At 36.3% G+C, this 27,698-nt stretch overlaps 1 protein-coding gene across 1 annotated transcript in view; it reads left to right on the top strand.

The window, feature by feature from the left end:
- The window catches only part of LOC136037533 (sucrase-isomaltase, intestinal-like), a 215,458-nt gene that overhangs the window by 1,757 nt on the left and 186,003 nt on the right, over positions 1 to 27,698 (top strand). The window contains exons 2-4 of the mRNA XM_065720255.1: positions 3,206 to 3,507; positions 16,146 to 16,291; positions 22,757 to 22,925. Of these exons, the coding sequence (XP_065576327.1) occupies positions 3,206 to 3,507; positions 16,146 to 16,291; positions 22,757 to 22,925 (617 nt within the window). The remainder of the gene's footprint in view (positions 1 to 3,205; positions 3,508 to 16,145; positions 16,292 to 22,756; positions 22,926 to 27,698) is intronic.

The raw sequence follows: 27,698 nt of genomic DNA on the forward strand, positions 1-27,698 counted from the left end.
CACACCTTGCGGTGTCCTATCCCGTCATTCCACGACAGTCAGCAGGTGGTTGTTACGATATAGGGAATGTTTGCTTTTGAAGGTTATACATTAGAGAATGTTTTGGATTTCTTCGAATATTACATAATAGGGGTCGAGGTATTACGTAATAGGGTTTGTTAGAGTCCATTATTCAAGCAGGAAGGTTTTTTAAAGACTTTTTTCTTCAAGAGGTTGTTTCAAGACGTTTCAAGGCATTCAAAGACGTTATTTAAGACATTTCTCTTCAAGACGTTTTTCTACATGATTTTCTTAGTTCTTACGTAATAAGGGAAGGTTTACTTATGGTAAGGATTACGCATTCAAACGTGACATGTTAGACTTGGGGGCCGTGGTAAAATCCCCACTTGCCACTAAGGAGGGTATATACGGGGGTGTTACGTAATGACCGTACACACATCGGTGTTTACATTAGGCGCTATGAAAAGCTGGACTATGAAAAACTTCATAATATTATGTTTCAGGATCTAGATTCTATGAAATAACCAATTCCACACGTACTAAGAATCCCCTGTTCCTTTTACTGGCTCGATTAAACGATTTCAAACGTGATGAACGATTTTATCACCTATATGACATCGTTTTGGGCATTTTCCTATAAAAATATTCGTTTACACAAAAATCGATGGTTTAAACTTAATGAGAAATACCCCCATTATTGTTCCTTCTCACGACTTCTAGCGTTAGGGGGGGGGGAGTCAGCGTGGCACAATGTACAACTCCCCGTGACACCCATCTGGCACACATTATCACAACTAGGGGTTTTTTAAGCTTTCCCTCCTCAAAAATAAATTTATAAATTGAAAAATTACCATTGTTTTTATTGGAACTTGTGGCCTGCTGATTTTTGTTCGTGAAACTCGTTGCATGTTGATTTTACTCTGCGTGAAACTTTTACGCTGATTTTTCTCATTGTTAAATGATTTCTTTCATTGAACTTATTGCTTGCTGATTTTATTCATTGAACTTGTTGGGGGCAAATTTTGTTCTTGGAATTCTTTGCGTGCTAATTTTAGTCATAAAACCTGTTACATGTTGATTTTAGTGCGTAAAACGTGTTGCATGTTGATTTTTCTCCTCATGGAACTGATTTTGTTCATGAAACTTGTAGTGCTTTGAGTTTTTGTTCGTGAAACTTGTTGCATGCTGATTTTTGTACATGAAACTTGTTCCATGTTGATTTTTTTCCTCGTAAAACTTGTACATTGATTTTTCCCATAAATAAACTGATACTGTTCATGGAACTTCTTGCGGGCTGCTTTTTCATCGTGGAATTTGCTGCACAGTGATTTTTGTTCTTGAAACTTGTTGCATACTGATTTTTCTTGAGGTGCTAGGAGCTCTAATAGTTTACCCCCTGCCTGTATTTTGGAAAGCATTGTGCTGTCATTACTCCACCAGTGTATCCTCCTCAGCGTTTTAGGTGCCTAAGCATCAGATTGGACTAGATCGTAGCTACCAGACCTCTTCCAAACTTTTTCAATCGCGAAAAAACGTCCTGTGTCTTGGTGAATCTTCTCTTTATCGCTTCACTGTCTCCTTTATTCTATTAACAATGGTAAATAGTTAAGTTTTCTGGAATATATTGCAATGTCAGAACCTTCACTAAAGCTTTTTATCAGCTAAATACAAAAACCAGTTCATTCGTTGTCAAACTTGAGACTAAAGGGATCTGACAATTCAAATGCTTGTCAGTTGACCATAGTTATTAACCTAAGCATAAGAATTTGGTCAGCATATCCTTTCCCCTTCTCAAAGATACATTATTCTTGTAAGGGTTGTTTCTAGGATTGGTGATGCCAGAGGAAAAATTTAATCAAGCCCTTCCCGACTCAAACATTAACAGAAAAAAAGCTCAGGAAGCCTCACTTACAGTGTCCCGCAATTGTGTCACCCCCCTCTCTCCCAGCCATGGCGCCCGATGCAGTTGGTCCTGATCACACACTCCTATGAAAGGTCCTGCTTCTCCTCTCTTAAACCGTATATAAAGCTTCTCTTAGTCTAATAAGTATCATTATGTTAAGAAATTTTTTTCCTACAAAAATCAGCCCAACACCTCAAATCATTGAACTCATTTTTATTACATATATTATTAGAAAATTAACATTTTTAGAAATTTCGAAATTTCTTATTATTTTTTTACCAAAAATTCTGAATATTAGATGCTTGTATTTATCAAAATTATGCTATTAAGGTAAAAGGCAAGGAATGTGGCGTTTGACTTTACAGTTCCTACCAGCACTGTTGATCTCTGTTTCTTGGCCCTTCAGCCAGGAAGTGCAAAGGGGGGTTGGGGGCAAACCATCCTGTGTTATCGCACACCCTTCCTCTTTAGCTTCCCCAGATTTCTCTAGGTACCCATTTAGAGCTGGGTCGACTCTTGCTGAGCTTGCAGAGTCACCCTAGGGTAAGATACGTCACACTTGGTAAGATACTCAGTTATATGTTAATTTCTACAATTGTTGCAAATTTTGCAATTAACTTGCAGCATATCTTGTCATATCTTATGCTGGCCTTAATCTTTAATGAAATCTAAAATATCGGCTTATCAATATAGGCGGACTCAGAAAATTAAGACAAGACAATGGCTACAAAGGCCTATTGTGTCCAACGTTTTGAAATTAATCATCGTGAACATTTATTTCCACAGCTAGAGTTTGAAGCTTCCATGTTATAATAATAATAATAGTAATGATAGCAATAATAATAATAATGATAATATTGAGAACAATAATAAGCTTTAGTTTGTGCACCTTCTAGACACAGAATAACACTTTGGAGATTAAAAAAGCCTACATCAAATGTTGGAAACTTTTTATAACACCGAAATTGGTGCCAAAATAACAAATAGAATTAGCCTCTAAACACTGCTTTAGGATAGCAATTCCTATAGACTACCCTTTGTAAAAAAAAATATATAATTTATGATCATGTAAAAAAAAAAGAAAATGCAAAAGAAAAAGAAACTTTCAAAACAGTTGTCTTGAATAATTTCAAAATAATCTATCAAGACAAATGGTAGTTATGTTACTAAAAACGTAGTAGTAGTTATGTTATATTGAGGTCAGTTTTCTTTTTCTAATAGGTTTGTCACTTCCGTATTTATACGGATTTGAAATTCCCAGAAAACTAGTTAACATGTTCGCTTATTATATCAATTACTTAGGTATTCCCGACCCTTTAACCAATCCTGAATATCGAGTCGACTGTGAACCGGAAGGAGTAGCCGATGCCTCTAAATGTTTCGAGCGAGGGTGTGTGTATGATGAAATATATGATGCACCAGGTACACCTTGGTGCTTCTTTCCTGTTGACTACGGTTACAGCCTTGTTGGAACACCAAACACAAATGATAAGGGAATTGCATTTAATCTAGTCAGAAATTCTGCTCCTTCCTTGTTTGGAAATGACTGGCAATCCATAACTCTTGAAGTAGAATACCAAACAAATGAAAGATTAAGAGTCAAGGTAGGTTACTCTTCCTTTCTTATGGTTTTGATTTCTTTTGGCAAAGGATGCTTCTTTTCTTACAGTTTGTTACTAGAAAATGTTTAATATGGGTTCTTTCCAATGTATGACAGGTAGTAATCCGTTTTTAATTTAACGCTTCTATTTGTTCTCAAGTTAAATATTCATTTAACAATGAGCTGTCCCCCATAATCATCTGAATTAAAGACTTTGTCCAAAAATATTCCTGAAAAAAGGAAAATTAAGGCAAAAGCTCTCCACTTTCCTTTTACACTTATCTGAAGAATATTTCACTAGAGATAAGAATATTTGGGCTCAAATAAACATTTACTCATTTTACTATTATCAGAAAAAGCCTGCTCGTTTTTACACTGGAAATATTGGCAGCATATTCGGCAGCCAGAACCGTAGTAAAGGCTATCACTGCAAAAATTTTGGCGAATATGATGGAGCTTCTCCAAAAAATAGTATTTTTATGTACCGCTAAGTCAGTGCCACGATCGAACTACAATACAGCCAATGAACATTACAATAGGTTTTAAGTTATTATTTCGTCTATATATATATATATATATATATATATATATATATATATATATATATATATATATATATATATATATATATATATATATATATATATATATATATATATATGTATATATATATATATATATTATATACTTTATTTATATTTGAGCGATAATTGTGTATGTATGCATGTCTATCTTTTCGGGATGATTCGTATCGCGCACGGAGGGCTTGGAGGGTGCGAAGCTCCCCCACCAACTAGGTGAAGGGGTGGCGCGAAGCGCCACCCCAACCTATAGTCTTACATAAAAAACGATCTGGATAGGTCAGAAGTCTGGGAAAGTTCGCTAAGAGCCTTAATGTTGGTTTTTGCAAATGTCGTAATATAGTACAAATTATAATGACGTTATATACGTAAAAAATAAAAATAACGTGGTGCATGCCGTGACATCAAATGATGTCATTCCTCTTATATGATGTCATGTAACATAGCTGAGTTTCAAAAATTAGTCAGTGATTTATCCAATAAAATGTCTATAGGAAGGCCCCAAAATCGACAATTTGCAGTTGCAGTTACTATAGATGACAATTCAGTGGAACCAATACCTAAGCTATCAAACGTGATAAGATTTGAAAATTGACACTCTGGGCCATCAGTTGCGACAGCACCAATAAGGGCAGCTAAAGCATAGGCAATTGCTAAAGTGTCTGAGGTAATCTATATATATAAAAATAAGTTGTTTGTGTTGCGACTGACGTCATGTTTGTGTTTTGACTGACGTCATGTTTGTCGACTGACGTCATTATAAGGATTGAGCATTATGCCGTCATGAAGTTGTTTGTCGACTGACGTCACGTTTGTTATGACGTCAAAGGCTTTGTATATGATGTCATTATAAGTATATAAGAAGGCCTTTCAAAGAGAAATTTTTTATATAGATCTTAAAATGACAGAAGAACCTACAATGGCAGAAGAAACAGCCGAGGAAGTTGCTCAAAGAGCTAATACCAAAAGGCTTGTGGCTAATAGAGAAAGTAAGAAAAGAAAGCATACCGAGGAATCACAACAACAGCGTGAAAACAGGTTTGCGGCTAGTAGAGAAAGTATGAAAAGAAAGCGTGCCGAGGAATCACAACATCAAAGAGAAATTTTTAATATAGATCTTAAAATGACAGAAGAACCTACAATGGCATAAGAAACAGCCGAGGAAGCTGCTCAAAGAGCTAATGCCAAGGCTTACGGCTAATAGAGAAAGTAAGAAAAGAAATCGTGCCGAGGAATCACAACAACAGCGTGAAAACAGGCTCGCGGCTAATAGAGAAAGTATGAAAAGAAAGCGTGCAGAGGAATCACAACAACAGCGTGAAAACAGGCTTGCGTCTCAAAGAAAAATCACCAAAAGAAAGCGTGCCGAGGAATCACAAGAGCAACCTGAAACAACCTAGACAGCGAGAGTCAAAACGTATCAAAACTGAAAATGATAGCGATGATGATTGGGTTCGGGATTTTGACTTGGATAAGGTCATCAATGCCTACCAGATTTTAGTTAAAAAACCAAAGGTTCGGCGATATGTATTTCATAGTGACGAAAGACAAGTCAAGGTAAAACAAACAAAACAACTTGAAAGTGATACCGATGATAAAAAACGACGCTGAAAGGACCATCGTTTCCCAGTTGCAACATCTTTTCCACATAAATGATAATTTAGTGCTTCTGTTCAAAACAGCAATCGAATTTATGCCTACTGATCCGCAACTATCCTATTAAAGTCATCGATGCTACGATGCCCTACAATATCCCATAATTTTTTGGGATGGCGCCGGCGGCTATGACTTTAATATTAAATTCATAAATCCAGCCACTAACAAAGAAATGGATAAGAAATGCAGCGCAATGAAATATTATGCCTATAGTTTAATGATTCGTCATTTATTACGTTTATATATAATCCATCTTGGGATTAGATACAACAGCTCTTACATCCTGGACAATCGCTGGTTCATAGACATGACATTACGGCCCGTGTCTTCCGGCAAAAGTTGCTCTCCTTCATCTCCTACAGAGTTATGGGAGAAATACAAATCGCAAATGGCCGAGAATATACTCCACCGAATCAGCTGCCAGATCGGACGGAGAGGATTATGCTTCCTTGAGCCCAAAATTATGCTTTTATGGACAGATTTATGTTACGATTCTATATTTTCCTAGGTTTCACGAAAAAGTTGATAAGTTAAGACAAGTCGAATTCTGTCTTATCTTAATAAAGCTTCTGAATAGAATATAATATAATAATTTGGGACCAGTAGGGCTTCAATACTTTCTTTCTTCAACCTATTCCGCTTTTTTGTCTTGACATCACTGACCCAAGAAAAAATTCTTGCTGAGTCTGCGTTCGAATGCGGTAGGGAGAGCACCCTCTCAGCGAGTTATGCCAGATCTGCAAAAACTCCTTTGTTGGTAAAGTTTCTCATTTCGAGTATTTTCGTCCACATCAAGTATGTAGTAATTTTGCTGATTTCTATCTTTTTGGAGTCACTAAAAGGATATGGCAGCTTGCACCACTGGGAGTCAATGTCTATGGGTTTTGGCATGAGACTTGGAAATCAGTTCACTACGACACATAGTGACGGAATTCTGGTTATTTCAGTTCCCAGGGCCATCTTGGGATTTACAAACTGAAGGGACTTCAAAAAACGATCACCGTGCGGGAATCGCTTGAGCGTCAGTGTTGCTGCGGTAATTTAAAAACCTAAACACCTTTTTCGGAGAGTGCTCACGTCCTCAGGGATTATTTTACAACTCTTCACTGATGTCAAACGATATTAGGCACACTCATCTCCTAAAAAGACGTCTTCTAATGATCGGAAATGACTCGGGTTTGACGGATTGATCTTTGTAGAGTCTCTTAAAAACCTTTCTTGGATGAAGTTGCTACATAGAGTCTTGATGAACTTTTCCCACTCAAACCGCAAATCTCCGATTAGAATCTTTGCCGATTGGAACAAGGCGTTGAAGGAGTTGAAATTGTTAAGAGCATACTTAAGAAAAAGCAAATACTCTTTCGAGAAGGGGTTTTTCATTTCTAACAAGACTTTGTCTGCAGCAACTTGGTGGTCTTCTGCTGAAGCTAGCACGAAAAACTGTTCAAGAGCACTCAACAGATCGAGAAGTCTCGCAATGCACTGGTGAGCAGTGTTGAACTGACACGGAATGCCCCAATATCCTCACAGAAGTAACCCTGAGCCTACCTCTGGTTTGAAGAAAAAAATAAATAAGAATACAATCTGAACAGAATTCCCTGAGAGAGGTATCCTCATGGAAGGTAATGTAGCTCTCACCACAGATTCGTTTCCAGAGACTATGTTCAACTCATAAAAAGGTTTCCCATTTTATCTTTATTATCTCCTGTGATGCTGATGTTGTGCTGGGGGCTCCACCTTTACCTCACTGTGGTAATGGTCAGCTGCAGGCTGACCATATACTCCAAGGACAAATTGCTGAATTTCAGATAGTCATTCACTCAGAGGAACACAAATTTGAAGAAGTGGCTGAGACCCATCCAGAGATTGCCAAAAGAGGGATGTTTTCCTAGTGGCACTGAGGATCCTTTAAGCTAGCCTTTGTCTTTGGGGAAAGACTTGCAATTCATGAAGTGTCTACCAAAAACTAGATTCCCTAGCTGTAACTAGCCACCAGTGACAGATTTTGGTAGATTAGAAAACAATATCTGATGAGCATAAGCTTTTCACAAAATCTTTTGGAGTTTCGGCGATAGTTTGGTATCTAGCTAGTTTGTAGTAACTATCAACCAGTTCTTGAACCATGAACCATTGCCTATGGTTGAAAGGGCTAGGCCTAATTGCACAACAAATTCTCTCACCGTTCACCACCAACAACAGCAACATGAAACCCCTCTAAATCTCAAAATTTCATCAAACAATCATCTTCACTGATCCAACCAATCACCACATGTCTTAAGGTGGATCTCCGAGGTTTGAAGCAAATTCTATTTCCTATAGCATTGAATACACAACGAGATTTTCTCCTTTCTCATTGGCTTAATTGCTCTCTTGAGGGTTGTACCAGAATATTTAAATACTGTTAAATATTACGACCGGATTTAAAGGGAATTTAAACTTTTTTTCACGTGTCTAGTTGGTAACAGCTGACCATTGAAATTTGGTTGGTTACAAGTCAGATAACAGTTTAGCATTTGAATTTTCACAATGGGCAGAAAAAAAATAAGAACAAATAAAGGATGGGAAAACCTGAGACATTGGTAATTTCTATTCCAACGTTATTGTAGATTATATTACTTTCATTCATGTACAAGTTACATTTTCAAACAGTTCGTGGTAACGAACTGTAGTAAGGAGCAAAGGGGCTCAATAGTAACCAATACTCTAAAAAACGAAGTTTTGATACAAATAGTTACATCAAAAGAATAGCATTTTAATCCTGATTTTAAATATATAAGTTTCATCAAGTTTAGTCTTACCGGTCAAAAGTTACGAGCCTGAGAAAATGTGCTTATTTTAGAAAATAGGCGGAAATACCCTCTAAAAGTCACATAATCTTAACAAAATCACACCATCAGAGTCAGCGTATCCGAGAACCCTACTGTAGAAGTTTCAAGCCCCTATCATAAAAAAGTTGGAATTTTGTATTTTTGCCAGAAGACAGATAACGGGTGCGTATTTTTTGTTTTCTTCTTTGTTGTTTTTTCCTCAGGGGTGATTGTATCGACCTAGTTGTCCTAGAATGTCGCAAGAGGGTTCATTCTAACGTAAATTAAAAGTCCTAGTGTCCTTTTTAAGTGACCGAAAAACTGGAGGGCACCGAGGCCCCCTCCAACGCACATTTTTCTCCAAGGTCACCGGATCAAAATTTTGAGATAACCATTCTGTTTAACTCAGTCAAAAACCTAATAAATATGTCTTTGGAGATGACTAAATCCACCTCAGTTCCCGGGGGAGGGGCGGCAACTTATAAACTTAGACCATTGTTTACACATAGTAGTTGTTAATTATGAAGTGTACAGACGTTTTCAGGGGGACTTTTTGTGTTGAGGTTAGGGTGGGTCGGGGGGGGGGCAGGTTACGTGGGAGGATCTTTCCATGGAGCAATTTTTCATGAGGGAAGAGAATTTCCATGAAGGGGTCGCAGGATTTTCTAGCATCATTTATAAAAAGACAATGAGAAAATATTTTTTTCAACTGGAAGTAATGATCAACATTAAAACTTAAAACGACCATAAAATATGACTTAACCGACATTCTTGTTGAAGGTTTTCGCCAAAGTGAAGCCATGCATTGCCTTCAGTATTTACAATACATCGGAGACGGCGATTCTAGTGTTTCTTACAAGCTAAGACAAAGTGTTTCATATGGATCATATATCCAAAAAGAAGAAAGTGCCAATCACGTGACCAAGAACTATACAAAATACCTCCATAATGTTGTGAAGACAAAAAAAGGGATGCACAGCAAATTTATTTCAAATGACATAATAAAAAAGAACTCGGCTGATGGTGGGTCTGCCGAAAATCTAAGACAACTCTTACGAAGAGGCCCAGAGCATGTGTTTGGTAATCATAAACAGTGTGATTCTGGCTGTGCCAAAAAGAATGGGGTCTTAGAAACTGTGGAGAACCGCTATAATAACCTTCCGAAAACTATTTTGGAGGATGTAAAAGCTGGCGTGGAAAATATTTGTAAAAAAGCGGACTTATTAAGAAACGATGCAACGACCAATCTTGCCGAGAATTATATGTCTGTTGCAGTGAAATTCGTCGGCGGAAAACAAATAAGCCACTCGAAACGTTGGTCATACCATGCTAGGATAAGTGGAGCAAGCCTATCCTACTCCTTGGGCCCGAAATGGCAATCTTCTACATGGAAAAAAACATTTGGCTACAGTCCTTGCAAAATAACAAAAGAATACACGGTGAAAACTTCTAATCTTCGGAAACGGAATAAAACAAATAAGAAAAGATATTACGCAACCATGGGTGGGAGATTTCTGGCCAAAAAGAAAGAGAATCAGAGTTTGCCTAAAGGCGATCAAAATTAAGGACCAAATTGCAACAAGCCTGATATGAATCCAGAGGAATTTGAAATCGCAAAGGCTGATTATGTTGCAAAAATATGAATCTGGATGGAGCCAAACTGCAGGAGATCTACGTAAACACAAAGGGGCAAAATGATAACTGGATATTTGAGAGGAGCAAAAGGATTACTGCCACTTATTTTCATAGAATAGCTTCTCGAAAAAAAAAATACTCCAACCGCACCCATAGTCAAGAATATCTGAATTAATTATAATTTCAAATCTATTCCAATGCTTAGGGGAATTCTACTGGAGGCTATTGCACTGACGGCGTACGAGCAGAGAAAGGGAGTATCATTAATAAAAGGAGATCAAATGGGACTACTCATTCATCCAAATATCCAGTTTCTTGGAGCTTCTCTTGATGGTCGCTTAGAAAACGGCACACCAGTTGAAGTGAAGACTGTCCATAATATACCCAGAGGAATGACCATAAGGGAAGTGGCATCCCAAAAAGGATTGGTAAAGAACTTTTTCCTATGGTCACACAATTGAAAATTGGAGTTAAAGAAAAATCACAAATACTATGCTCAAATTCAAGGTCAGCTAGAAATCACCAATCAAGAAGAATGTCACTTGGTGGTATATCACCATGAGCATGATGTGGAAATTTTAACTATTCCGAGATCAAAAGAGTATTTTTTGTTTATATTACCAAAGCTTCAGGAGTTTTGGAGCGATTGTTTACTTACGGAGATATTAGACTCGCGATTGATTAGGAACATGCCACTTAGAGAGCCTGCCTTAGTCCGGGCTGCAGCAAATCGCGGAATGAAACGGACTTTGGAGCCAGAAGACAGTGGATGTGAGAAAATTACTTGGTCCGACACTGAAAGTGAATATTGAAAGTGGATTTTTCATTGACATGTGAAGAGCATTGACATGCGAATAGTATAGAGATTGTTTAGGGGTCATAATGTATTAGTAGCAGTATTATTAACCTTAACCTATTAGGGTTGTTTGAATAGTAGACTATTATAGGTTAACTATTAGTGTTGGTGAATAGCATATGAATATTAGTAAGTAAATTCTATTTGAGAAATTTCAGCATTCTGTCGAAATCCAAACCATGTTGATAAATAAACTCTAATTACGTTGAGATTTAGTTGCTACTTTAGGCACTTCCAGGTAAGCTAGGACAGCTAAATTTGGCAGGCGTATCGGGGGCGGACCAGATTAAATTGGAAATAGTCATTTTTCCGATCTGACCATCTGGAGGGGGTGGGGGCCGGTTAATTCGGAAAAATAATATTTTTTCGGGGGCCGGTAATATTTCAGAAAAATTTCGGTTAATAGAAAAATGAAATATTTTTAACTTACGAACGGGTGACGGGATCTTAACGAAATTTGATGTTTGGAAAAATGTTGCGTTTCAGAGCTTCTTATTTCAAATCCCAACTGGATCCGGTGAAATTGGGGGAATTGAGGGGGGAACCTAAAATCTTGGAAAACGCTTCGAGTCGAGGGATCAGGATGAAACGTGATGGGAAAAGTATGCACCAGTCCTAGATACGCGATTGACCTAACTAGAACGGATCCGCTCTCTTTGGGGGAGTTGGGGGGGGGGTTAATTCTGAAAAAATAGAAAAAATGAGGCATTTTTAACTTAGGAAAGAGTCATCAGACCCCAGTGAAATTTGATGTTTGGAAGGATATCGTGTCTCATAGCTCTTATTTTAAATTTCGACCGGATTCGGTGACATTGGGGGAGAGATGGGAGGGGGAGCCTAAAATCATGGAAAACGCTTAGAGCAGAGGGATCGGGATGAAACCTGGTGGTAAAAATAATCGTAAGTCCTAGATATGAGATTGACATAACTGGAACGGATCTGCTGTCTTCGGGGGAGTTGGGAGGAGGATTGTTACTTCTGAAAAATTAAAAAAATAAGGTATTTTCAAGTGACGAAGGAGAGATTGGATCTTATAGAAATTTGATATTTGGAAGGCTATCACGTCTCAGAGCTCTTATTTTAAATCCCGACCGGATCCGGTGAAGAGGAAGTTGGGGGGGACCTAAAATCTTGGAAAATGCTTAGAGTACAGGGGTCGGGATGAAACTTGGTGGTGAAACTAAGTACAAGTCCTAGAAACGGGATTGACATAACTGGAACAGATCTGTTCTCTTTGGGGGATTGGGGGAGGGAGGGTTAATTCTAAAAAATAGAAAAAATTAGGTATTTTAACTTATGAAAGAGTGATCGTACCTTTATGAAATTTCATATTTAGAAGGACCTCGAAACTCAGATCTCTCATTTTAAATCCCTACCAGATTCAGCGTCATTAGGGGGGGGGGCGGCATTACTGGTACGGATCCGTTCTCTTTGAGGGAGCTAGAAGTTGTTAATTTTGAAAAATTAGAAAAATTGAGGTGTTTTTAACTTAAGAATGGGTGACCAGACCTTAATAAAATTTTATAGTTAGAAGAAAATCAGGTTTCAGAGCTCTTCTTTCAAATCCCGACCAGATCTTTTGACCTTGGGGGGAATTGGAGGGGGAACTGGAAATCTTGGAAAACGCTTATAAACGGCGTAGATACGTAATTGCAGTAACTGGACTGGATCCGTTTTCTTTGGGGGAGTTAGGTGATGTGGTTCAGTGCTTTGGTGAGTTTAGTGCTTCTGGACGTGCTAGGACGATAAAAATTGGTAGGCATGTCAGGGAGCTGCACTAATTGACTTGTTACAGTTGTTTTCCCCGATTCGACCATCTGGAGGGCTGAAGGGATAGGAAAAATTTGAAAAATTGAGGTATTTTTAACTTACGAGTGGATGATCGGACCTTAATGAATTCTGATATTTAGAAGTACCTTGTATCTCAAAGCTCTTATTTTAAATCCCGACCAGCATTAAGCCTCTGATTTTCCTTTTAAAGCAATCTATTGATTCTTAGAATTTTGCTAGAGCTCCTATCATATGAGCTCTTGGCTCTTCTTGACCTTGTCACAAGTGCCATATGAGCTCTTAGCTCTTGTTTTTGATGAATAGTATATAAATATAAGTATTTTCAAAAATTTATTAAATACCCCTAAGGGGTTTCCTTCCTCCCTTACCTGTATTTATGACCCCAGGGCAAGGGTGCCTAATGTTTATTATGTACCTTCAGGAACATATCACTTTAAATGACATTAATTTAATAAGTATATGCTTTACTCCGTAAAGCAAAGTATATGATTACCCCGGTTCCGAACCGGGGTAATCAGTCATTTATGAACGAGCTTATAAATCATCAACTATATGAGATGATGGAGAAAAACCAAAATATTCTAAGATACGGCACTATTAGGAATAAAATGAGATCCCGTTGAACTAAAATGGACGAATATCCGACGAATACAACTTTAGATTAAAAAAAATAATGTTCGTATATTTTATAGCCCTACAATCGGGGTTTCTTTACTTTTAAGAGCCAATAATGTCTAAAATAATGTGTTTTAAAGAATAACGTTCTTTTTAAAAATAATATTCATACATTTTATAGGCCTACAATCGATGTTGCTTTACTTTTAAAGACCAATAATGTTTAAAATAATGTGTTTTTAAGAATAATGTTCTTTTTAAAAATAATGTTCATACATTTTATAGGTCTACAATCGGTGTTTCTTTACTTTTAAAGGCCAATAATGTTTAAAATGATGTGTTTTTAAGAATAATATTCTTTTTTAAAAATAATGTTCATACATTTTATAGGCCTACAATCGGTGTTTCTTTACTTGTAAAGCCAAACTGTTATCTGCTTTGTAACCTAACAAATTCCAATTCGTATGGTGTTAAAATGATATTGCCTCAAGGTGTTGTTGCCATTTATACATGTTTTCAACTTCCTTTTAAATCTGGTCTTAATGCTAAGGAGATGTCAACATTCTTAATGATATTCTGGCAAACCCCTCAAGGAGTGCTTAAGCCAATGAGAAAGGAGGAAATGTTGAATACTAAGAATTATTGCTAAAAATCATCTATTATAACTACAAACTTAACAATCTTTGAGATTATTTGTCGGTATAAGATCTATCAAGGCTATATGATTAGTACAACCCTTTTAAACAGTAAAGGAAGAATATCTTAAATGACAAATTTTAAAGGAAACTGATGATAATAAAAAAAAAAATTCACGGCCAAAATTTTTTAAATCTTGTGGCAAATGGAGAGGCTACTTTACAATTCTCTACGTCTTCTAAAAGTAATTTTATTGCTACTTTTAAAAATTAGAGGTGTCCCCACTAATTAATTTTTTATGAAGCTCTAAAGAAAAAAAATGCAAATTTGTTCGGCCTATTCATGTCAAAGCTTTCAATGAGGCCACAGTAATTTTTTCATCAAAGAATCTGCTCGTGTCTGTTGTTAATACGCATTTCACTGCTATAGGAAAATAGCATTGGCTTCAAACCTCGGAGATCCACCTTAATTCAAATATCTTGTGTACGTTTTTCTTTGCCATAGACCATAGACCACAGGATCAGAACAAAAAAATACCAGATGGTTCGTAGTCTATCGCTGTGCCGAAAATTTTACTTTAGTTTTGTTCGAAAAATTCGATAAACCAACTTTGGTGTTCATTTTATTGAATGGACGTTATGAGTTGTTCTACATCGTCTTAGATTAATGCTACAATTATGCTATCTTAAGGAGGATTGTGCTTGGATGCTTTTGGTTCCTAATTATGCGAGGTTCCGCATAATTATGCTACATCTGGCAACACTGCACCGAATACCGCTAGAGAGGTCAGATATGACCTTGGACTTTACAACAGAAATTTATAACTTCACTTTAGTTATGATTGAAGATTGGTGCTTATCTATTGCAAACAAACTTCTCAAGCATTTGGGAATGCATTCATCTAATCGTACTGCTTCTATTTCTACATGTGTAGAATGGGATCGTGAACAAAGTTACAACACAATTGATCTATTGTCGTATATTACAGTCCGTGACATTGGGGCACCGGGACAAAAGGAATATAAATGACGACCGGGACACTCAAAGAGAATTTACAGACCTGGACACCTGGACACCGGGACACAGATGACAAGTGGGACACAGAGAATATAAATGACGAACGGGACACTCAAAGAGAAATTACAGACCGAGACACCGGAACACAAATGACGACCGGGACACAGGGAATATAAATGACGACCGGGACACAGGGACACAACTACAACGGGGACGCCGGAAGGGCACATGGGGGATATATAAATGACGACGGGGACACAGGGAATATTCGATTAGAAATTACCATCAACAAAGCCCAAGGGCAAACATTAGAAAAATGCAGTATAGATCTGAATACGGATTGTTTTCAAATGGACAATTATAAGTTGCATGTTCAAGAGTCGGTAAATCTGACAATCTATTTATATGCACAGGCAATGGGACAGCGAAGAATATTGTATATTCGCAAGTTTTACGTAGTTAAAAACATATATATATATATATATATCTATATTCACAGTTGGGACACAGGGACACAACTACAATGGCGCGTAACTAATATGGCGCGTAACGACTTACGCGCGGGGGGGGGGGGTTGGGCGCGAAGAACCCCCACCAACAGCTAGTAAAGTTATAAAAGTAATAAAGTAACAAAAGAAAAAATATGGCATTGGACTTTCCAATCCCTACCGGCCATGCTGATCTCCATTTTTTGGCCATTCAGCCAGGAAGTACAAGCGGAGGAGGGGCTATGTTAAGAGAGAAAATATGTGGGAAGATAGGATGTCACCCCTATTTACCGAACTTTTTTGTCCTTTTTTTATATTTTAAAGGGGCTAACACCCTTCCCCACCTAATGCTACCCGTCTTATAACATGGACTAACCTTTTGCATTACGTGAAAACCAAAAATTGCTACGAAGCAAGTTAAGTTTCTTTTTTGAGAAGTCAAACGCTCTTGGGGTGGAGGTTAGCACTATTTTTCTCGCCACAAATAATTTCGCTATTCAATTTGTTTGTGTTACTTAACTTTTGTGCGACTTATACTTTCTTTGTTATGTACTTAATAGATATCCGACGGAAAACCTAGATGGGAAGTACCAATTACAATAGAAAATCCTCCAGAAGCAACATCTGATCCACTTTACGAAGTCCGTCACACAGTAGGATCGACATTTGCATTTCAAGTAGTAAGAAAATCTACTGGGACAGTCATGTAAGTTAAAGTTTATTTTTTACGATTCATAAAGACTTAATTACCTCTCTACCATAAATAATTTAATACTTTTACAAAGAATTTCCTCTGACACTTTTCCTTTAGAATAAATAACGGGATTTCCGGAGATGATATTATGGTTTGTTTGGTTTCCATTTCGAGAAATACTAGAGCAAGTGTTCACAATTTGAAATCTTATATTACTCACTATTCGTATAATGAATGGCGACAAGATGTTACCTGATAAATAAATCTATTCTTTTGAATGCTGTTCAATGACTTCGCGGTCATTAAAATAATATTTATTTTCTTGCTTTACTTTATAAGGCAATTTTAGTCGTATATAGTAATTTTGCTGATATTACTGTTAAACTTAAATTTCGTAACGATTATCCCCGTTAAGTAAATAAATAAAACGAATAATTAATAAAACTGAACTTTATTCATTACCATGGATGTATTTAACGAAATAGTTTCATCAATATTTATTCCCGGAAAATGGGAAATTCTGGGAGCAATTTTCAATAGACAATGTTTTGCCATCTATTTCCGATACCGAGGTAAGAGATAAACAGTTTAAACGGAGCAAGTAACGTAAACGCTGTTAGGGTAAAAACATTGTTTTATTGTTGACATTGCAATAGTGTTTACTTAGTAAAAAGTGTTGTGTCTTCAAAACATAATTTGTTTATTATGTTTTTTCAAGAAATGAAACTTTTCTGCCAGACTTGATATAAAAGAGACATGTTCTAAAAAGTTAAATTTTCAGACATGTCCTAATCTGCATTTTCTTTTCTTTCTTAAAATTTTCTTTTTTGTATGGTTTTACGTATGATTTGTATTATTATTTTAATATTTTATCTAATGTTTGCTAATCTAATCAAGCTTTAGATCCCTGACTCCTAACGTTGGTCCCGTGCCCCACCGCTGATGCATGGCAATATTTTGGTGGGTAATGGGCAGGACGTGTAACCTTCAGCTGACTACACTTTAGAGCCTCAATTTTGAAAAGAAACGTATTTCATATAAAAGACTTCACATTCAAATACAATTAAAGAGCAAAAGAGATTCAGGATAGTATTGCAGTGACTTTATACATGGTAAAAATGTGTTGCGCTCAGTAAATATTTATCATTACCATAAAAAATGCCTAGAGGAGGACCCAAAAAGAAAAATACCAAGTTGGTGGTATTTTAGTGGTGCCAATTCATGGGGGTGAGCAAGGATTTTTTATCCATTGAAACCTACTTTTTTCCCATTTCCATTTTTAATGAAAATAGAAACAACAGACCAAGAGTAAGAAAAACTTGACTTAGCTAGTTGGATAATTCATGCATTAATATATCAAAATCCAGTGTCTCCTCTTTTTCAATGGCCAAGATCATAAGATTACTGAGTCTACACACAAAAAAGCCTTCTTTACTGGCGGTGATCACAGGTAAAGTAGTAGCTGGCTTCATCAGTTTTAGCACTACAGAACAGGCAATTGGAAGGTCGATAAAATTTTGATATTTTGGAGTTGCTCCATTTTAAAAGTACCACATTTTGAAAGATTCAAGTAGAAGGTAAAATTGAAAGATGCAGCTTAGATAAAATTTTCATATTTTGGAGTTGCTTCATTTTAAAAGTTCCACATTTTGAAACATGCAACTTTGAGAAAGCTGGGAGGAAGCTGGAATTCTAGGACATAGTCATCGGCATCGAGAATCACTTGATCATGACACATTACCTTTTCAACTTTTGAAAATTTGAGAAAATCAGAATTTCGAGTGTAGAAGGTAGATAAAGCCTCGAGCAGAAGCATATTTTGCATGAAGCGTCAGTCCATCTGGCCAGTTAAACGGTCTATTATCTTAAACAATAGAAATCTACCAGATTCTAATTGAACTGGCTGACTGATGTTACGATTACCGGTTTTGAATTTAAAAGAGTCTATGAGACGAGTTGAAATGGCTTCACTTCTCTTGTTTCGAGCACTCGTTTTCGATTTTTCAGACTTTGATTCCTGCATCTGGTGTAATACCAAGTATTCGGTTAAACTTATCTAGGATTTTATTTCTCATCATTTCTCTTCTTTTGGTGTGCCTTGTATGTTCCAGAAATCACTAAAAATGCCTTACAAATTATCCAGCTTTCTGTTTGAAGTTGTTCTAAGACAGTCCATGTAGACTAATACTTTTTTCGTTTTATGTGACGTTGAGACAAAAGAGGCCGAGTTGAATTTTTTTAGTAGTCGCTTTGCTTCACACGCTGCTTCATCGTCAGAACTTTCAAACAATGTGACTAGCACAGCAACAATACAATGAAATCAGGCCTTACCTTGGAAATAGAGAGGCCTCCTTAGAACCAGTGAGTTTGGACGGTCCTTTCAAGCTCCAAAGCTTTTTGCCCGCTAATACACTGGGATTCCATAAATAATTAATTTCAAGTTTTGTTGCACGATATAAATAAGTAAAATTTTTGCTTTACTGATCTTTTTCAGGCAGTCGGTCAGAACCAAGTTATATATGTGGGCATGCTGGTTTGAAAAACCTGCATGAGGTACCTTCTCCCTAAGCTTTTCTTGAACTCCGTTGAATTCCTTGCTCATAACAAATATGCCGTCACAATATTGAGCAATACAAAACATCAAATCTACATAAAAACTTCTTTATAGTTTCACAGTCAAGTTAGATTAGCTTTCCGGATCTATCATTCCATGTGACACCGGCTGATTTGCTCCTCTACTTTTGCATTTGATATGTTCCTGGGCAGGATAACTAATTGTCCTTTTCTAAAAACATCTTCTGTCTCATCAACAAGAATAGCGTAGGAACCAGCTAATTTTACTTCTGAAATAATGTTTTTGCCGTAAGACACTTTCTATCAGTGTGATTGCGTCGTTGTGGTACTGATGACTGCAATAGTGACGAAGTCGGTACTGTTACTTGGTCTTCCACTTTTCGTCATCTTTATAATTTTCCCATCTGTTCAATGAAATTACCAGCGAATTTGCGGATGTTTCTGATTCGTTATGACTCTCTCAAATGAAGACCCTGGTGATAAAGAAAGCAAATAGGGTGAAAATATACTTCATATGATCTCTTTTTCCTAAGGCCTCGTAAGATCTGGATTGACGTAGGCCGTTTGCTATAGATCCCAAAGTATAGTGCTAATTATCTTTTCTGTCACCAATGCTGACATGCAATTTCTAACTCTTTTACTACCATCATGTTATTTCAATAGACCAGAACTGTCTTTCCAATTACAAAAATTCTGTCTCGATGAAAGCCCCTTTTCCAGGAGTTTCCTCATCCCTTAAAGCCCAACTAGATAAACAGCAGAAAGCAAAACAAAACAATGAATCCAATTTTTATGAGTTTTAAACTCATTCATAAGTCTTAAAGTAATGTGCACTGAATTTCTTTCCGTTAGAAGTGGAACCTGGATATCTCTCAATAATAGGCTGAGCTAGTGGATCAGGAAGCGTCGAAGATACCTGAGAGAGATTCTCGACTGCTACTGGAAACTGTAATGGTTTCAAGAATCCAGACCACACTTTTATTTTGACCTGGTTCATTTATTGTTCCCCTTGTTTCTGAAAGTTTCTCACGGGTAAAGGAAGCCATGTCCAGAAACCTGACACTTTAGGCACTGGCATTATTTTCAGTTTCTTGCGCTGAAGTTTCTTCATTTTTCTTGCGAATTTTCACATTAAAAGTCCAAAGTTTACTGTCACTTTTACTCACTGTCTGATTATAGATTCTCAACGTCAAAAAAGATTAACTGACGAGCTGACACCTAGTTTTAGACTGAACCCTAGTCAGAGATCATGACAGCTCAGAGGAATTGTTGCACACATTTCAAAATAGGGTTGTCCAATATTGGTACATTGAAGATTCTCCAGAATGAGGATAGAAGTAATATTTCAAAATAAAGCCACTGAAAAGTAAAAGTGAGAAGTATTAGTAAGAAAAGTAACAGTGGGAAGTGCCCTGGAAAAACAAAGCACGGGGGCAAAACAATACAATGTAAAATACAAAAGGCTATTATATAAAAATAACAAGTCTTTTTTTCAATTTTAGGGGGCGTCCCCACTCGAATTGGCACCTTAATGGCCTCTTAAGCTTCCTTCAGTTAAAATTTTGAATAACAGAAATTAAGAATCACGAGGGGGCATAAGAATTTTAGAAATACCTAGGTGGGTCGTGGTTCAAAATTGGTAGGGAACCACTGCATTAGATGAATAAAGCTCAAATGGATAAGTTTAAGAACTATCTGTAGAATAAAGATGAGAGATCGTAGGAGAAAATTTTTTTTGGGAAACAATTTTTGACAAAAGAAAGCGAACCAATTCAAAATTTGTTTTATAGGTAGCGCAATATCGCTCCCTAAGCAAAGAGTACAACTTAGTGGGCACAATTTATTATCATTTTTTTTAACCAGAGCACTTTGTATAGAAGAAGGTGTCATTAAAACATAAAAAGGCACCCATTCGATTGAAATTGCAAGTTTAGTACCTTCTTAATAGTTGATAGTGATTGGAGGACAACCAGCTTCGAGGAGCCTATTGCTCCTCAAAACGTATCCGACCAAATTTTTAAAAAAGCTTTTTCGAGCATTGCTGAAAGGTCCAGTAAATATGTCTTTGAGGAGACAACTTACCCACCGTTCTGAGGGCAAGAGCTGTAAGTTAAACAGCTTGTTTATTGTTTACATATCGCATACGTTATTGAGAAAAGTGAGCATGTTTGAACTTTACTTTCCAAGAGACGAACGGTATTCACGTAAGCCATCTAGAGGATAGTGAGGGGAGTGTTGAACTAAATCAAAACACTTCATGCGTATACGAATTATCAAAGAGTTGGAACTCAGGAATGACTTGGTATACTAATTTGGACCTTGAGAGTGTATCTAAAAAATTGATTAGGGTATTAAGTTGGAAGTTTCAGAGAATGCTAAGAGAAAAAGATTATCTGATCAAAAAGGCAATATATGTAAGCTACTGCTAATGCAGGTTTCAGACAAAAGAAAATGTTGAACCAATTCAAAGTTTGCTTTATTGGCAGTGCAATATCACTCCCTAAGTAAAGAGCTATGTAGGGGTTCAAACATGCGTAACTTTCTTAATGCCATATACAATATGTAAACAGTGAAGGATTTGCCTTATTTACAGCTATTGCCCCGAGTCTGTCATAGGGTTTAAGTTCATAAAGCACAAATAATGGGCCTTTCAGCAATGCTAAAAAAAGATGCTTAAAAATTAGATTGAATGTTCGTGGCTGAAAACGATGGCTTGGGGGATGGGGGCTGGTTACACTCCATTCACTTCTAATTCCTAAAAAGAGCACTAATACTTTCAATTTCTTATCAAATGAACACTATACAAAGTTTGTATGGCCCCACATTCAATAAAATCCGTATATGTCACCAGGGCATACCTTTCAACCCTTGCCTCAGGGCTTAGGTAGGCTGCATCATCCTTGGAGGCTTTTTAAAAGTTCTTTTTCAAGTTCTTGTTATAAGACAATTTATATCAAATTGACTATCACACAATTTCAAGCAGACACCTTTGGGGATAAATAGGCAATCAGGGGGGTGGAAGTAGCTGCCCTCCATTATTTTTTACTCTTATAAGGGAACTATATGTTTCAACTTTAGATCCAATATGCCATCTGCGAAGTTTACACAACCATCCTTTCCATAGAAACCCCAAGTGCCCCCGAGGCATAACTTACAACCATTACTCTGAGGGCTCAGGTATGGTTGTCATCCTCAAAGACACGCTTACTGGACCTTTAAACTGCGATGAACAAAATGGCTATTCGAAATTTTAATTGGACGTCTTTGGGGAAACTATTGGCGTGAGAGGGAGGGACTAATTGCCCTTCGTCACTTTCGACTCATTTTGATGAGCCCCCCTCCGAAGTTTATACGACCACCCTTTCCATAAAAACCTTGTATATCCCCTTAAAATAGCTTAAAGCCCTTATCATGATGACTGGAGGGGGGGATCATCCTCAAAGACATAATTACTGTACCTTGCAACTACACTGAACAAATTTGTTTTCTCAGAATTTTGGTTGGATATGTCTAGGGAAATTACTCTGGTTGCCATCCCATCACTTTCAACTACCAGAAAGGGCACTAATACTTTTGATTTCAAATAGAATGAACCCCTTTCAAAGTCTATACAAGATCTCATTTTATACGAAGTGCCCTGGTCTAAAAAAAAAACAAAAACAAAATTAACGATAAATTTTTCCTGAATCGTTTTCCTTGCTTATTTGCACTTTCTTAAAAAAAACAAACAAAAGACCGTGGCTAGAGGGGGAGGGGGAGAAATACTGAAAGAAAAATAAACACGACTTCCATCAATCGCTTAGTAGTGATCACAAACACATCGTGGTGATTGAATGTGTATTATTCTGAGCTTTTTATTTTGGAAAATAATTAAACTTCTGTTATTTTTTTTTGCAATTTCAGATTTGACTCAAGTTTGGGTGGCCTAACTTTGTCAGATCAGTTTCTGCAGATTAGTACACTTTTCTCAATGGATGCTGTCTTTGGTTTCGGAGAAAATGAACAACCATCTTTGAGGCATGACATGAACTGGAAAACATGGGCTTTTTGGGGCCGTGATCAACCCCCAGATGTGAGTAAACTTTGTTTTTCAGTCTACTTATAAGATATTCGCTTTGTGTAAAATAAGGACACTAGTAGAAGCAAATTTTGCCCTAGAAAGTAAAGAATTATGTAAATACCATTGAAAATACCCAAATACCATTGTGAATAAATTCCTTTTCATTCTCTTACATCCCTTTCATTCTCATACAAAAAACTTTGGGTGTTACCCTTGGCTATGCTAATCTCCTTATGATAAATTTATTGTGTTCTTATATGCAACACTAGTAAATATGACAAAAAACCTACTATGCAGAAGTGAAAGTCAGGATTGGAATTCACAGTTGGTCCCAGAACTCTGAACTCAAGTCAGCGTGTCATAAACGTCAGTTCTGGTTCCAATTTCCACTTGATTGTATCTGGGCTAACTGTGTCCTAAAACAAGCAAACCGTGTATTTACCAAAGCTTTTAAAAAAAAGCAAGGGGTGATTGTTAGACATTTTTGTGAATGTGTTTACCGGAATTCTAGTACCCCGTGAAAACATTCCCTGTGACCCGAAGTTAGGCTACGCGAGATCCTTTTCCTGGTGAAAATTTTTAGAAAGATTACTACCGCCGAGAGTTTTCAAATCCCCCCTTCAATCTAAGTGCTGAAAAGCTGAACCATCGCCTTTTGTGCCATGCAAATAATGATTTTGTTGTGACGCAAAGTATGATTATCTCTGCTATGATAAAGTTGAACAAGAAATTCAGTAAGGGTACTGATGGCATGTGCAGGGCTGTTCTTGATTTTAGTAGTGATCTTCTGATTTACCAGCTGAACCTACTGTACCAAATTGTATTCTCATGTGGAATAGGGGCAACTTTTTTGTGAAGGTAAACCGACTCCTGCACATGAGCGAGGTAAACCTTCACACTTTTGCAGTTCCTATAAACCTATTAGTGTGTCGATCGTTTTTCGCAAGTTATTTGAGTTGCTCACATGCCATTAAATTTGGTCAAAATTTTACGTTGCTTGGGGGGGGGCTTGGTTTTCAGAAGGGACCAGGGTACGGCCATGTACTGTCAGCATTATTGAGCCAAGAAGTTCATCGTTCCATTAATTCAATTGTCAACGTATGTATCTTGTATTCTGTATGTAAGAGGGGGGGGGGTATCCTTTGCTAATAGGAGTCTATCGGAATTTATATGGGAACCTTACGCCTTGCACTATCCTGGGGAATGCTTCAAAAGCCAGACACCAGGCAAATTCAGTCCCTTTTACTTTCGTTGAAACTAAATTTATGGACGCGTGAGCAGTATAGTAATTGTCGATTCTGGTCTAGCTACATCACCCAACCAATTTGAATTATTTTCAGTCCATTTTAGAATAACTTAACATCAATTATTCAACATTTTGAACATTTCCACCTCTATATTCAACATGAAAACAAGTCCTTGGAAATCAAACATGTCCAGACATGTCTGAGACACGGACATGGAACGTATCCTTGGTCTTAGTTTCATACTTGTTTACAAAGTGAACACGGGTTCTATACCCCACCCAGATCATTCCATCAATCTATCTCTTTTTCCATTGCTATTCAAAACCGTTTTAAGTGAAAATGTCCAACATTTATACAATTTCTCATCTCGAGGTTTAAGGTCAAAACAGGTCTTGCAAAATAAGAATATTTGATGTAACTTAACAAAAACAGTTTAGTTATATTAATTTTCTTCCGTTACCACTGATAAAATGTAATATTTTACAATGATTTAATATATAGTGGATAGTTCAATATCAGTATCTAAATAATTGTTATTGTGTTATATATGTTATAATATATACAATATCAGTATCTAAATAATTGTTATTGTGTTATATATGTTATAATATATGTTATACATATATAACAATAATTGTTATATATGTTTAAATATTCTTTCCTTATTGTTTGATTATATTTATTTTCGATTTTAATTTCGCTTAAATGTTTCTCCATTTACTTTGTTAGGAGAACAATACTTTTGTTTTGTTCGTATTTTTTTACTAGCACCCCGATTTCAACCTATTCCTGGAAAGTGGTAAGGGTCTAACCTCTGCGGTTTTTACTGAAAGTGTGCACCTTAGGCCGGATTGATCAATTCGTAGAACTCTTGCCTGGGGCTGCCATCTATTGTTTCTACCCATTTCTGTTCGTGATTTCAGCTGAGTGTATCATTCTGTTTCTTGCACTTGGGATTACTCTAGAGAAATAGTATCAGATGTGCCTCTTAAATTTTAAAAGTTCTCTCATTGCTAAAGAAATTAGAGTTTATCCTTTGCTCCTTTCTAAGTGATGATGTTACAAACTTGATGAGCTGATCAAAGTATGTGTCATCCATTTTTGGTAGAAAAATTCCTTCATGAGATATATCAGTTTGAAAATTTAAAGGAGTTGACAACTTCAGTAGTAAGGTACACACTAAAACCAAAAACAGGCCGATACAGAAATGGTATCAGATGTGCCTCTTAAACTTTATAAGTTCTCTCATTTCTAAGGAAATCAAAGTTTATCCTTTGCTCCATTACAAGTGATGACGTTAGAAACTTGGCTTACGGCAAAGAAGCCAACTTTTGAACTAATTCAGATAGATCTTTTAGACGGCAGTCAATAGCTCTCGATGAGCTGATCAAAATATATGTCATCCATTTTTCGTTATAAAATTTCCTTCATGTTTAAAATTTTTTCAGTTTGAAAATTTAAATGGGTTGACAACTTTAGCAGTAAGGCACATGCTGAAATCAAAAATAGGCCGATGGCAATTGTGAGACATATAGGGGAGTTTTAAGCAACAGTAGGCTGTTAGCTCATAATCATCTTTGGTAATGAGGGGTTCGCAACTTTTTATAATTGGTGTGCCTATTATTTGTTTCCGGTGTATATGATGGTAAGACCAATTTGGTTCCAGTGGTAAGACATGTAGGGAACTTGTAAGTAATAATCGGCTGTTAGACTACAATCATTTTCAGCGATTAGGGATTTGCAACTTTTTGTAGTTGCAATGAATTGTTTTCAACTTTTACGAGTTAGTGTGGCTAGTATTTATTTTAAGATCCTTACATTTTAACAACTTCAATGTTTAATCGAAGCGAGAAAACAAAACCAAAGTGTTGCTCTCGCAACACTTTACTCAGCGAAGCCAAACAAAGGTCACCGCAACACTTCAAGTTGCCCATGCAACGTAGACCTAGTTGTTTGATGATTTTATTAAACATATATTATGAATAGGAAATAATTTTATTATCTTTACCTTTTCTTTTAATAACCTTTGGTTTTCTTCCCAAGAATTTTTCACTGGATGAAAGATTTTCGGAAAGAAATTCAAACTCGTGCCAATCAGTCAATCAATCATTTTATTAATATTAAAACACTATTACAAACGTTAAAAAATTATTCGGCCCAAGAAGCTTTGCTTTTTATGGGCCATACAACACAATAATAAAACACTAAAAGAAACATAAATAATAGAACCATACTAAAAGAACCAGAACGTGGAAATCCTTTAGGGCTTATTAATATATTTAATTATTTAAATTTGTTTAATAATTTAAATCCATTGTAAATGTAGCTTTATTGTATGCGATATAAAAAGTTCACTGCAAACGAGTCTTTAACTCAGGTAAATTCAAAAAATGATGTGCCAATGATTAAAAGTATTTGTAAACTTTTTGGTTGCAAAAAAAAATAATTTTTTTTAAAAAGAAGCAATGAGCGAAAACCCTGTGTAAAAAGACATGGGGTTTGTACTGGCAAGATCAGAATAGAAAACAAACTTTTAGAACTCTATTATTCAAACTATTCAAGGACTGATGATTCACATAGAAAATTAAAAGAATAAGGTTTTACAGAATAAAAACAAAAAAAAAATTCTGCAGATTCGAAATTGATATTCTTTACATCATCCGTCTTATCATATGTTTAAAAGAAGACGCGTTTACATTCATAGCGTCAATAACTAGTGGCAAGCAGATTTGGTTGATATGCAGCAGTATAACAGTGAAAATAATAATTTCAATTATATTCTTACAGTCATCGATTGTTTTAGTAAATATGCATGGCGTACTCCTTTAAAAGACCAAATGTATTTTAGTCATTAACATAACAGCCAAAGGAAACTTGCAAAAAATATTTGCATAAGTAAACAGAGAGTTCCTATTATGTAAGAAATGCCTATACTGTGGCTTTGCGTAACATACAGGTGCACTTATAGTATTATGCAAGATTCCAGAACGCGTAATAGCGTCTTGAGGGGCTAGTAGCTCCAATATTATACTCCCTATCTGTCTTTTTGAATCCAGTGAGGCCTCACTACTGAAAAAGAACACTATAAAAGGGGACACTATATAAAAGAACAACTAGCAAACTTTTTTTTTATTGTGTCCCCCTTAGGGGGCTATAGCAAAAGATGTATTTGTTTTGGTTGCGGTTAGTGTATTTGTAAATGACGCTAAGAGGTCTATTGAATAGTATAGCAAATTAATTGAGAAAATCTACGACAAACCTGACATTTAAAAGACATTTTTTTTTAAAGGTAAAAGAAAACTTTGAAATGGTTTACTATCACAAGTGATTTTCTTTGTTATGCACTTTAGCGTGCTATAGTTTTTTTCTGCTCATTAAAAAATCCTATAAGCAATATTTTTCACTTTCCTGTAAATACTAATATTAACAGTAAAAACAAATTCAAAATGTCTTTTTACTTCAAAAATTTACCATCAAAAATTCATAAGAAAAAGACGTTCTTTTACGAACTCAACCCGCTATTTTGCTTGTTTTTAAA

This window comes from Artemia franciscana, chromosome 17 (assembly GCF_032884065.1).
Source record: "Artemia franciscana chromosome 17, ASM3288406v1, whole genome shotgun sequence".
Lineage (NCBI taxonomy): Eukaryota > Metazoa > Arthropoda > Branchiopoda > Anostraca > Artemiidae > Artemia > Artemia franciscana.